The 13,167-nt window shown below is 38.3% G+C and overlaps 3 protein-coding genes across 5 annotated transcripts in view; 1 reads left to right on the forward strand and 2 right to left on the reverse strand.

The window, feature by feature from the left end:
* The window catches only part of mpp2b (MAGUK p55 scaffold protein 2b), a 39,560-nt gene extending 37,702 nt beyond the window's left edge, over window positions 1-1,858 (forward strand). For both annotated transcript variants that reach the window (XM_078279910.1, XM_078279909.1), the window contains one exon: window positions 380-1,858. In XM_078279910.1, the coding sequence (XP_078136036.1) occupies window positions 380-556 (177 nt within the window). In that variant the 3' untranslated portion in view covers window positions 557-1,858. The remainder of the gene's footprint in view (window positions 1-379) is intronic.
* Window positions 1,859-4,050: 2,192 nt separating this feature from the next.
* Window positions 4,051-6,510, reverse strand: LOC144536341 (uncharacterized). Of its 2 annotated transcripts, none has more exons than XM_078279425.1 (4): window positions 6,305-6,510; window positions 5,562-5,619; window positions 5,225-5,480; window positions 4,051-5,083 (listed from the first exon to the last, which is right to left on the reverse strand). In XM_078279425.1, exons 2-4 carry the CDS (start codon window positions 5,585-5,587, stop codon window positions 5,012-5,014), a joined length of 354 nt encoding a protein of 117 aa, XP_078135551.1. In that variant the 5' UTR covers window positions 5,588-5,619; window positions 6,305-6,510; the 3' UTR covers window positions 4,051-5,011. The 2 variants fall into 2 exon arrangements, with proteins under 2 accessions (XP_078135551.1, XP_078135552.1); XM_078279426.1 differs by having other exon boundaries at window positions 6,217-6,306.
* A 157-nt stretch (window positions 6,511-6,667) lies between these two features.
* abi3b (ABI family, member 3b) lies at window positions 6,668-9,843 on the reverse strand. Its single transcript, XM_078279424.1, has 5 exons — window positions 9,542-9,843; window positions 9,235-9,402; window positions 7,988-8,167; window positions 7,756-7,826; window positions 6,668-7,293 (listed from the first exon to the last, which is right to left on the reverse strand). Exons 1-5 carry the CDS (start codon window positions 9,683-9,685, stop codon window positions 6,819-6,821), a joined length of 1,038 nt encoding a protein of 345 aa, XP_078135550.1. The 5' UTR covers window positions 9,686-9,843; the 3' UTR covers window positions 6,668-6,818.
* Window positions 9,844-13,167: the final 3,324 nt, after the last annotated feature.

The raw sequence follows: 13,167 nt of genomic DNA on the forward strand, positions 1-13,167 counted from the left end.
AATACTTTGCTTATTTAGTCACAAATGTAATAAAAGAAAAGAAATAAATACTTTTAAAAGCACGTTTTCAGGCCTGTGGTCCTACATTTAGAATCAACCAAATAGTAACATGTTGTACCCTGAAAGAGTTAGGTTGAAATGCATCACATGAAAGCTCATTTTATTAGTAATTAGAATACCAAATGTGTTTAATTTACTCAGCATAGCAAACAAGAAAGTTTAATTTGTACCATTTCATGTAAACTAATTTGATTTCAGTTGCGCCCAAATTTCACAGTTTACTCTGTTCTTCAATCCAAGTAATTGCCTGCTCATTGTATTTATTTTCACCTAATTGTCTCACTATCTCGCGCCATTCCCTGAGATGCTCCCTATATAGGACTCTGAATTAAAGAGGACGGTGGACGAGAGCGAGCGCATTAAGCGGGCCTATGGACATTACTTTGACCTCTGCATCATAAACGACGGCCTGGAAGCGGCGTTCCGAAGTCTACGGTCAGCGCTGGAGAAACTGTCAACAGAGCAGCAGTGGGTGCCTGTCAGCTGGGTCTTCTGAAAGTCACCGAGATGGCTCACCAGCAAGGTGCCAGGGCCACAAGTCGGAGGTCCGAGGACGGTTTGGTAGCTCCAGAGGGGCTGCCTCCATGCAATCATCGGTGGTGGAGGTCTGTAGTGAAGGGCCAAGCGTCATGATTTAGTGCAAAGGACCAGCCTCATGTAGAGCGTTTTGTACAAACCTATTGTTCCTCTGTTGAGACTTATGTCAAGTTGTACTTTATTTGTCAGAATTGGAATCATTTTATCGGTATTTTGTTAAGGATTTAGAGTTGATGATGAGGTTTCGTGCAATAGTGTGAGTGAGTGTGTGTATGTTATCATGAACGTGGAAATAGACTTAGAGTAAAGAATATGTATATAATATGCAGATAACAGTGCTCTATTAAAGGTTTTTTAGCCTTTCCTACTTTATGTAGTGTAATGTTTACATTGGATTGGTAGGACAGATTGGTGATGGGAAAGATACCAAATGTCATATTTGTGATAAAAACTATATTTTACCATTTGATCATACAGTATGATTGTTTGTGTTCAGAAATGTGCTTTATAATGTGTCTGTTAATTACTAATTTAAAAAACGAACAGCAATACATAATTTTAAACAAAAACATATACGTGCAATACATCTACTCACACACAAATGAACACAGACACTGATGTATACATTAACACATATATGCGTTACAGTCTCTTTTTGTTTTGTTTCCTTGTTAATGTTGATTACATTTGTACATTTGTTGTCCTGTGCTGGTAAAGCGTCTGGTTTGTTTGACAGTGAGAGGACCCAGCGAGTGGATCAGTGTCCGACGACTGCCTGCTTGATTCTGATTGGAGTTATTTGTAGCACTGAGAACAAACAACAAAAATTGAAGAAAAAGAAGTAGCCTACAGTATGCACTGATTGTATAATGAAGGCAAACATTATTTAACATTACAGGTTGGACAATAAAATATAAGTCGTCAATGTTTTTTTGTTATTTTTGATGTACGAACAGTAAAATATTTATCAGTGGCTTCAAATTCATACTTTTGCCTTAAGATAGTTTAAAAGCCAAGGAAACACAATCACTGTACATGGTCCTTCTTAGAACATAGAGTAAATAACATGACAACTCATTTAATATTTATTTTCTTTTCCCCCAAACTTGTAAGTACTGTATTGTAATAAAGAGTATATAGTATAACATAGAGAAACACTTGGTGCTTTGATGATTTCTGCTGGTATGTAGATACAGTTGGACAACTACACTGTAGTTTTGATGTTGGTATAAAAATGTATTAAAACTGGACATGTTGAGAATATTGCTTCACTGTCTACAGTTAATACTAATGCAAATTATTTTTTTTAAATCACAGCATAAAATAAATGGCAATACTATTTTGATTTTTAAATACACAAAAAAACAACAGAAGGTGCGATTGTAGTTAAAATGGGAGTGTGTCTCGCAGATGCCTGGTGTAACCTCTGTGGCTGGTTATAGGTGCTGGATCAAGATTGTGGGGTTGGATGTAGAGGTCCTGTGGGTGTCATCCAGTAATGAGGAGCCAGAGGCAGTGTTACTGGATACATCTCGTAGGCAGGTGGCAAGCCCCCAGGCCAAATACTTGTCAGCTTGGGGTCAAACTGCATGAAAGTGAAGTAAAATTGTACTGTATTAACAGTTAATTTCAAAATTGTAGTAATACAGGAAGTCCATATGAGCCTGGGGCTCTAGATGGCTAATAGGAACAACACAGAGCATTTTTCAGTGTTGTGGGAATAGTTCATTTTGGGAAATATGCTTATTGGCCTTCTTGCTGAGAGTTATAGTAGATGGGAAGATTGATATGCTCATTTCTGAGTGGTATCAATCTTCTCATTTAATTGGAATTTAAAAATAGTGATTGGAGAATTGCCATCCACTTCCAGAACTATAATATTACTATGTCTGTTCTAGTCTGTGCTCAACTGCGCATATATGTTAGGAATATTTATGAATAACAGACAAGTAGTAGTAGTAGACAAGTAGTTTGTTTGCATTGATCCAATGACAGTGACTGACTGTTAACGCACCAGTGAGTATGGTGGTGGGTGATCCACAGTGCTGTAGCGAGGAGGGAATCTGTCATAGCGTCTGTCCTCTTCTGCCTGATCTTCAGACAAAGAAATTGTATAAACTGTGTCGTCATCTTGCGGTGTTGGTATGGGGACGTCATATGCTGCTCTTTTATTTTTTGCGTGCAGATAGAAGCAGAGGAGTACCACAGCTATGGACAGCATCAATGCTGGGAATCTAAGAGATACATTTTTCATCATTTCAAGACTTTATTATTTTTTGTGGGGAGATTCATTCATGCTTGGAATTTTCTGACTACTTACAGATATTGAAAGATATTTACTACCCCAGTCATGGCTGGAATTATGTCAACCTGCAGACATTACTGTGAGGGACAAAATCAACAATGTAACTATGTGAAATAAGGCCTTCCATTGACAGTGTGACAAATCTTTGAAATGAGAATAATGTACACTGATCACTACATTTAATTTGCATCCATATTCTGTTCTGAAATATAATGTGTTTGATTGTGTATTACGTTAGTTTTGTAGTTGTGGAAAAACATCTTTAGTATGAAATGTAATACTGTATAGAGTAAAAGAATAATACAAGCAGTCATACTGACAAAAAACAACTAGTGGGTGTGAGCTGTCATCACAGGATCTGATATGTCTTTACATCTTCGAGCCCACTGGAACAATTATATGAGACTAACAGTCCAATTGTAGGATTGTGTGACCTTTAGTGACCCTGCAATGATAATGCCACTTTCAAACCCTTTGAAAACTGCTCAGCATTGTACAACTGGAAAGGTTAAATCAAGACGTTAGGAGCGTAACAATTACCATGAATGACCAGCACACTGTTTGACTTTATGCTGTCTGAGTTTAACAGTTGACAGTGGACCTTCATCCTATAAATCTTTTGCTCACTACAACTGTAAGGGAAAATAAATTGAATTCACACAATTCTAACATACGTTACCTTAATGACACAGAATTAGAGGATAACTGGATCATTATAGTACAGTGGGATGAGTCCTTACCTTATCAAATAATCCAAAACCTACTGTACAGAAACTGTCCGGCCCTCAGGGTTGTTATCAAAGGATAATGTGTTACTTAGGGAAGGGCATAACCTGAAGAGCTTTTACAACATGAATGTCTTTTTTAAAGACACAGGACTTGAAGGTGTGCTTTGTCTCTTGCATATTTCTCATGTATGTTGAACAAAAACATGAATGAATCTTTTTTTAACTCACTATTTACGACAGGAAACCATCAACCACGGCATTCCTCAGGGGTTCATTATTAGACCACTCTTATTCTGTTTCTACCCTACGGTGTACAAACTGTGTCATAATAACCAACAAATAACAATTTTACATCTCCCCTAAATCATAATGTCTGTAACCCATCTTTCTACTTTGCTTTTCGAAAAAAAACATGACACCTTTTTGGGCAAAGTTTAAGCTTGATTACACTTTTCCAAATTTATTTTAGTTGTGAGTATAAATTACTTAATTTTGTAAATTACATATGTTAAAAAGTAACCACAGTATTATTAAAACATGTAAACAATAAGTGTCCTTACTAAAATATTTTACCTTTTTTTTATCAAAACATACTGTACATATGTTTTAACTGGGTGCTCTTTGAAACTTCACTAGTTGTATCGTCAAATAGAGATATTCCTTTCCACACAGTGGATTGTTTACAGGTAGATTAATCCTATACACAGTTGTCCCAATTGAAACATATAACCACATACATGCACTAAAGTTATTGTAACCTGTATGGGCTCAAATAAGGGACAAAAAGATTTAGAGCTTGGGAAATAATGTTCAAAAAAATGTTCACTGTCACAAAACTAAACAACATATTAGCATTTAGCTCAAAGCACTGCTAACCCTCATGAAACCTGCAGAATAGTTCTGCTTTACAGCATTATAGGAACACTGCTTAGCAAAAGACCTTTTGAGAAATATAAACTGTGAAGTTACACAAAAGTTTTCAACTTGTGGGTACAGATTCAATGGAGAAAGTACATTACAAAAGCATTAACATTGGCTCTGATTTCAGCTGTAAAAACAGGGCTGAAAATCTAGCCTGACAAGCCAGACCCACATCAAGATGTTGGCTGCAAATTACATTTGCTGCCGCTAGGGTGCGAATAGATTTCTAGGCTACTGAAAATCATCATTCATCAAATAATTTCCTACACTTGCACAATTTTTAATTTCCCAACCAGACAGGTATTACGAAAGCTAATTTACAACCACATGTTTTGAAATCATTTCTGAACATCATTTCACAATGTCAAAATCTTATTGACACTTATTTGATTCCAGATACCTGCCCTATGAGAAAAAGTACAGTATGTTCAGGATAGAGGGTGTTTGAAGAGGCGCAGGATCAGGGTTGCTCTGAGTAAGGTGGAGGGTCTGTGTATGATGGTGGAGGTTGTGGATAGGATGGTGGTTCAAGCTGGAAAAGAGAAGAGGAGACATTTCATTACAGAGATGTTGCAATTTAGTTGCTGATGATGAAATCTCTGACATCTTGTGAAACATTTTCAAGTAGAAAAAACACTTTAAAATGACATCCTCATCATAAATATAAATATACCTTGTATGGAGGAGGTGGACTGACATTTCCTGAGCAGTACACAGGAGGGGCTCTGTAAGGAAGTTGAAAATATGCATCATATATGTCCATCAGTTCCTCATCTTCTTCTTCCACCCGATCCTCCTCATATATGGGGATGACGTACACGGATGAAGTGTTAGTGGGCCTCTGGGGCCAGCCTTCTGATTCTCTGCGCTTCTTTGCAAAATGGCAACAAAAAACCCACAGAACGATGCCAGTGCACAACATGGGAATCCTGAAAAGAAGGACAGCTTAATACGTGCAGCATGCATACAATAATACAGTCAGAGTCAAATTAATCTCAGGGAATACTTACTCAATTGTAGGATAATAAATGACCATGGCAGTTCTATTTTCTAAATCAGGTTTCACACCTGAGGAAAATCAAATTAAAAGGATGGATCAGATCTTAAACCTGGAGATTGTAACTCTCTACTGTTTGTCATTCAATTTACATGTTCAGTTTTGCAATACAGTTACATGTATACACAAACAGTTCAAAGGTAGCTCTTTATCTCTTCGTATCCTATAATCACACCGACATAAACAGAATGTCTTTAAGGCAGATATAATTATTGTGAAAGCTGCACAATCGTGTAATGTATATCTAACACTAACGCAGTAGATTTTGTTCTTCCTCACACACTTTGTCTACATAACAGACACTACAGTTCAAAGTTAAAACTGTCCAGCATGTGTAGCTTTTATGGCATGTTGCTACATAAAAGATTATAGACTTGAATTTGGATCGATTTAAGTGAAAGTAAACAGCAGTGATCGGCAGTAGCAAAACATTTACTTTCCATTTTTGATGACTATATAAGAATGGACCTTGAACTAAGATACTGTTCCTCCAGTGTCAGGCCTTACTTAACATAATCTAATATACAAACAGCAACAAAAATGGTTTTAACAAGTTTGGTTAAGCTCTCTCTGAATATTTTTTTTTCCATGCTGAAAACAAAGCTTACCTTCAAGTACACGCTATGCAGTGCAGGTTAAGTAGAGCAACAGACATTTTTATAGCCTCATTGACCTGTTTAAAGTAGCAGAACTCACCGAGGTTACAGCCACTGACGTAGACAACTTATCGTGGACACTGCTCTCATAACACAGTAGAATGACAGTGTTGGGCCAAAAGGTCCCTGGCTGGGAAGGTGACTCTGATTAAGATACATTGTGATAAACAACACAAGGCCATAAGGAAGGGAAAATACATTAGAGGAAAACACAAGTCTCTGTTCCAGCTTGTTTCTTAGGAATGCAGCCAAGGTGTTGTTGAAACATGTTGGAGGTATCTCTACTGCAGCACAATGTCTCACTTCACAAGAGGATTTTGTCTGTCCCAGGAAAAAAATATCATTTGAGTCTCACATTGTGCCATTCGACACACATGAAACAGCTCAAGGTTAAACCACTACACACACTTCAAGTTTTTTATTGATGCTTAACGTTGATTTCACAACAAGGCGTTAAATTATATTTCCCATAAGCTGCACGTTTTACACATCTAATGGCAAAACCCAGCATGCCTGCGAGTTTTACAAAAAAAAATCCAATAACATAATGTTCATTAGTGGAGAAAAGGGGGAGGGGGAGGAGGTGGTGGGGGCACAATTCGAGAGGTGCCGGTGTGATGGGGTGTAGGAGGGGGAGGAGGAGGAGGAGGAGGAGGAGGAGGGGAGGGTGCAGCTCCTGATACTGGAGGAGGTGGAGGAAGAAAAGGGGCCCCTCCTGCCACAGGAGGAGGTGGAGGCGGGTAGGGGCCATTACATGGAGAGATTGGCGGCGGAGGGGGAGGTGGGGGGAGAGATGTGGGTGAGGTGAAGGAGGGCGGAGGAGGGGGAGGTGGGGGGAGAGATGTGGGTGAGGTGAAGGAGGGCGGAGGAGGGGGGAAGCCAGAGTCCATGGAGGAAGAGGGAGGTGGGGGTGGAGGAGGAGAAGGAGCGGGCATATTGGGGTCCAAATCGGCCGGAGGAGGAGAAGGGGGGGGCAGGCTGTCGTTGGTGGGGATTGATGGCGGAGGCACGGCGATGCCAAGACGGGATCTGCATACAGAAAATAGACTGAGAGTGATACATCTGTATTTTAGTCAAAGGAATAGTTCCACATTTTGTACGTACTAAACAAATGAGATACAACGTGTTAATGAGTCAGCTTTAGAGGTGATGCTAGGTGTGTTTTTTTTTAACTTATGGACAGAGCCAGGCTAGCTGTTTACCCTTGTTTCCTGTCTTTATGCTAAGCTAAGCTAAGCTAAGCTAACCGTCTGCTAACTGTAGCCTAACATTTAACAGACAGAGGGTGGCATCGATCTTTTCATGGAACTCTCGGCAGAAAAGCGAATGCACATATTTCCCAAAACTGTTTATTTAGTCCATAATGCAACTAATCATAAATTGTACAGGTTATGTTATGCCCATATAATAATGAGTATTTGTAATGTAGAGTTCTTAATAATAATAATAATGTTGCTATGGAAAGGGCAAAGGAGGACTTTATCTACATACACAGAGAAGTCAGCACTGTTCTGTATGCTCTCTGTGGTGTCTGCTCTCTTTTCGGGCGGCTTCACAGCGACCTGTGGGGAGAAGATGAATGAAGGTTAAAAAAGCATCCGTCACCCCAGACATCACACTGGGACTACTGCTAATGGGAAAGCATTGTGCTATACATCCTAAATCTAATGGGAAATAATGAAAGGTGTGTGGACTCAAACTGTCAATTTAGTATCTAATTTACCCCAAAACGGAGTCCAATGGAGTCCAAGATGTAGAATGATATCGGCTCTCTTAAGTAGCTTCTCTCCGGCTCCTTGCCTGAAGTCGGTGGGCTTATTGGATTGGAGCGGCTCCTGTTTTTGGGAGTAGTAAAAGCACCGATTTCTCTCCTGGCTACTGTCTCGATGTGGATAGCTGCATCCTGGACCAGAGCAGTGTAAACACAAGAACTTCATTTTCACACCACATGTTCCCTTAAGAGAGTTTCTCTCCTCTCTCTCAACAATGAAACTGACCACAGATTAAAGGAACAAATAGACCTACTTTATACAATACAAATCATTTATTTTAGTTTGAATGCAGTGAATGTGTGTTGGAGTTCCTGAAGGTTATGCAATTAATGCAAAAGCAGATCAATAATTTATGAAAACAAAAACATCTGGACAGTGGTAACAGTGGTTAGGAAACCTATTTCAAATTGAACAGGTCAATTTGTACAACTCTTTTTTTCTTCAAATCTTTTTTATTCTTTATTCTGTTATTTCATCAAAAAGCAGATTGGTCTGGTGCAACCTTCTATGGACTATGCCTTAGATATTATTTGCCAGCTATGCAGAGATCACCTCACTTTCTTGGGCAGAGCTCAGAGTCAGGTGTTCAGTATTTCATAGGCCTGAACGATTTGGGGAAAAAAATGTAAATGCGATTTATTTATTTTTTGTGCCAAATATTGCGATTACAATTAGATTTGCAATTATAAGTTCAGCTAAAGTTCAATATTCACTATGTCACAGATAAAACCAGCAATACATGTCTTTTTATATGCATGGGACATTGCACAGTCAAACGCAGAACATTTAATCAAAAAAGTTAAAGTCATAATAATAAAAAAAAACAATTCCAATATAAAAATATCAGTACTTTCCTGATCTGCCTAAGTTCAAGAGCAGCATCTACATATTGGAACTTCTACTATCATATTAAATAAAGTAATAAAAAATCAATGTAAAATCTACTAAAAATAGGACATTTCTGGAAATCTCTGATATGTAACATTATTCCAGCATGTATCTAAAACAGTAAATATAATAATAAAAAGAGGAATACAAAATGTTAAACCAAATGTTACACCAAACATCAACTAAATATTGCACATTTGATTAATCACGGTCTTCACGATTAGCTAATTGCATTCTTTCACATCTTGATTTCGATTTGAAAACGATTAATCGTTCAGCCTTATTAACTAAGGGGAAACGTGTTCCTCACCAGTGACAGCAGGTTGACTGAAGACTCCATATCTTTGATCTGCATGGCCTGTGAGTCCAGCAGCCTCAGCAGGGTGCTGGCCAGACTGTTGATCTGGTAGGCCACATTAGCCAGCGCCTGGGCAGCCAAACCCTTGGCTTCTTCAACAGCCTTGCTTGAATCCTCTGCCTGCAGGATTATTGTTATTATTTAACAATTTTAAGTTATACATGTACAATTCTTCAATGGTTTTTTCAAATAAAATAAAAAAGATCTAAAAACTAACACAACGTTGTAGTGGCTTTTATTTTAAGGAGCCTTTACTCACCTGAAGAAAATTGTTCTCGCAGTAATCTGCGACGCGGAGGAGGTTACTGTGGTTATCAACAAGATCCCTCCTGGCAGCTGGCACTTCTTTAAATATCTGACTAATAACTTCAGACAAGTTCTTTTGCTCCGTCATTTCTCCCATTAGTGCTACTTAAAAAAAAAAAAAAAAAGATTTACTTACGCTACTTGAGGAGGCTGTAAAAGTTTTGGCAAGAGTCAGCCGAGACAGGGAGGTGTTTGGTCGGAGGTGAACGCGGAATTACCGCAGGGTAAAGATTTCCTAAGCAGCTGGTCTCAGGGCAGGGCTCTGCACAAGGTAGGCTACATAAGCACTGGAACGGACCAACAAGTAGCCTAACATCTGTCTCCTAAGGGCACATTTTGTACCTTATATATTGTTATATTAATGTTACATAGACAATATTATAAATTATAACATAGCCTATATAATATCATATGATGCCAGGTGTGCGTCACAGCTGAGCCACTTGTGTTATTTCTTCTTTTTTTTTTAACTTCTTTTTTATTTGTGTTATTTCTAAAATCCACTAGATGGCAGTGCAGTCTAGAGGAAAGTGCCTCTGTCAAGGTCTGTTGATTAGCTGATGCCTGTCGTAGGCTACTCTGCATTATGGATAATGACGATGATGATGATGATGAATGATGATGATGATGGTATAACCCAAGCACTGAGAAGCTCACTCGTGACTTTCAGCATTACATTAATAACGCCGCATCCGCTGGATTGTTGGATGATGTTTCCCTTCCAAGCAGCTTCATGTAACAAAATGCTCAGCCAGAGTCAACATGCACTGTAATGTTCTGGATATCTTGTGTAAACAACTTGAATTCCACATCTGTGATTGTGTTTGCATGTGTGTGCACAGTGGCCTGACTCCAGTTTTGAAAGAGGTTTTGTTGGCTCACATGCTCGCGGTCCAGTCTGATACAACCTATGTTATTAGTGCCCGTTTTTCCATGTGTCAGGTTATCAGGACACTTTCGCGCTGTCTGGCACTCACCACATTGAGCCATGTGACAAACCATGATAACACTTTATTTGAATACAGGCCAGCATTGCTACCTGACTATCAGGTGACTAAAGAACATGCCTGACCAAGAGCCACTTGACTGTTTACATACTGCAGCTCTACAGACCTACGTACTGACCTCCTCAGAAATTTTAACAATAAACAATAAACCTCCATTGTTCATTGTAATACATTTTTGTGCATGTTATGCCTTTGAAAGATAGCTGACAGTAAAGATGCCATGACATTTTGTACGGACAAAGTACATTGTCGACTGTTACACCATTGAACTGCATGCTGGGTACAGCACGCTCTTCATCGCTTGCTAAAGTACATTCAAGAACAGACGAATGAAGACAGATTGGGTAGATCATTATACATTACATTGTTAGATTGTAGCAAACTCAAATATTTCAAGCATCAGCAAATGTAACCTTCAAAATGAACGCTTATATCCCAGAAATAGCCTAGTCCCAAATAGCTAGTTGTTAGCAAATGACGCATATACTTTAGCATTACTAGGATACAACTATAATAATAATAATAATAATAATAATAATAATAATAATAATACATTTATTTTTTATAGCGCTTTTCTAGACACTCAAAGACGCTTTACAGTTTTGGTTACGTAGATACAACAAACAGACAAGGTACATAGACAAGGTTACATAACAGACAAAAGACTATGTCATGGCAGGTGTATTGCTCAGGACCCAAATTTTGTACAGACATCAATGGTTTACAAAATATGAATACTATTAACTTTGGTGATCCCCTGACTTTTCCTCGAGCACCACCTGGAGGTCGATATTCACCAAGTCAAAATTTCTATATATCAAATATTAATGACTTTTCCAAAGTTATAATATAAAATGTTTTGCGTTTTTTTGGTGATTTTTTTTTCTATTTCTTCCTACCTCATTACATGTAAGTTTTGAAGTGTGCAAATAAAACGGGCACCAAATCCCATTAATCTTATACTCTAATGATGTTGAAATGAACACCAAGAAAATAATTTGCTAATGTTCTCTTAAGGGTCTGATAACTGTTCACACGTGCCTCCGTCTTCTTTTGAAAGTAAGCCAAACTTTTGTCACATTTTATATGATTGATAGTGTTACAGTAAAGGTTTGCAACAGGGTGCTGTTATCAATTTGTTGGATTATCAATTTGCTTATATTACAGAATCCTTGTCTACTGATAAGAGATTATGGATGACTTTATTTCTTAATTGAACAATCCTTTTCTCTGTGTTCAGCACGATAATGTTACCACATCATTTGTTGCGCTGTGGAAAGAAAGGATTGGCTGCAAAGGGAGATTTACCTTTTACACTAATGATAACACTGATTACTGTTATAATTATGGATTTTTGTTGTCTTTTGAACTACCTTTATTGGAATAAAAAAATCGATAGATTCAGATTTTATTTTTGTGCATGTCGACACAAATTTGACATCTTGTGTGTTGTATTGTGCAACAATACATTTTCTCTGTCTGTGGCAATGACAAATAGCTGTAATTCTGCCCCTTGCTTTTGTTGTTCTGCATGATTTAATGCAGCTGGTAACACACTACAAACTATACCAAGACAACAGACATGGCCTAATGATAACTTGAACTGTAGAGACACCTACTGCAGAGGGAGAACACTCTATACTTACTTTCCTGCCCTCTCACTGACCTCAGACATTATGTCATTTTCTTCCTGAGCCTCAAATGCGCAACCAAGGTTTTGTAACCCTCAATTACCTCATTCAAACATTATTCCACACTTACACTTTTTATTCCTCTGGAATCTCAGTATCGGAGAGGTCACATTTGTGTAAAGTCTTTGTTAATAAACTAATTCAGAATGTTTATTCTGGACGAGCTGAAAAGATGATATAACTAGTTAATAACTGGGCCCCCTCCCACTATAGATTGGCTGCATTGAAAGACAAATCCAACACTCGTATCATTCAGGAAAGCATGAACAGCACAGTGCTGTTTTATGGTCTTGTTTACACAGACAAACTGTCCTTTACCCTCAAATAAAGTTATAATTTAGTAGAAGTGTAAAGGAAAGTTTTATCTTTCACCGGTGTAAATAATAAAATGAATGATGGCTGAATTTCATTTAACTGCTTCGGTCTCATTGTGAATGCTGGCTCGCTGTAACACAGCCAAAGCTTACTGGTGCCCCGTTTACACGTACATGGTTATTTTGAAAAACTGAGACATTTCCCTTCGTTTGTGCCCTTCGTTTACACGCAAACGGAGAATTTGCCTCTGAAAACAATTCTTTCTAAAACCTCTGCCAGAATGGAGATTTTGGAAAACTTCGTTTAAACATTTGCATATAAACTGAGACAAACGGAGGTTAGGCAGCTGAGAGAGAGAAAGAGGAAATGATTTGTTGCTTCTGATTGGCTAACGTGGGCTTGAGCTTCTCGTTACACTGTCACCTACAGGTTTGGCATGCTCTTGACGGCATTGGCGGCATATATACACCGGTACATGTAAACAAACACTTTTCTGAAAACTGACAGCTGTGCACAATGTTATTTTTGAAAACGGAGAGGTTGAAATGTCCGGTGGCCACGTGTAA

The sequence above is a fragment of the Sander vitreus genome, chromosome 21, assembly GCF_031162955.1.
Source record: "Sander vitreus isolate 19-12246 chromosome 21, sanVit1, whole genome shotgun sequence".
NCBI classification, from domain to species: Eukaryota; Metazoa; Chordata; class Actinopteri; order Perciformes; family Percidae; genus Sander; species Sander vitreus.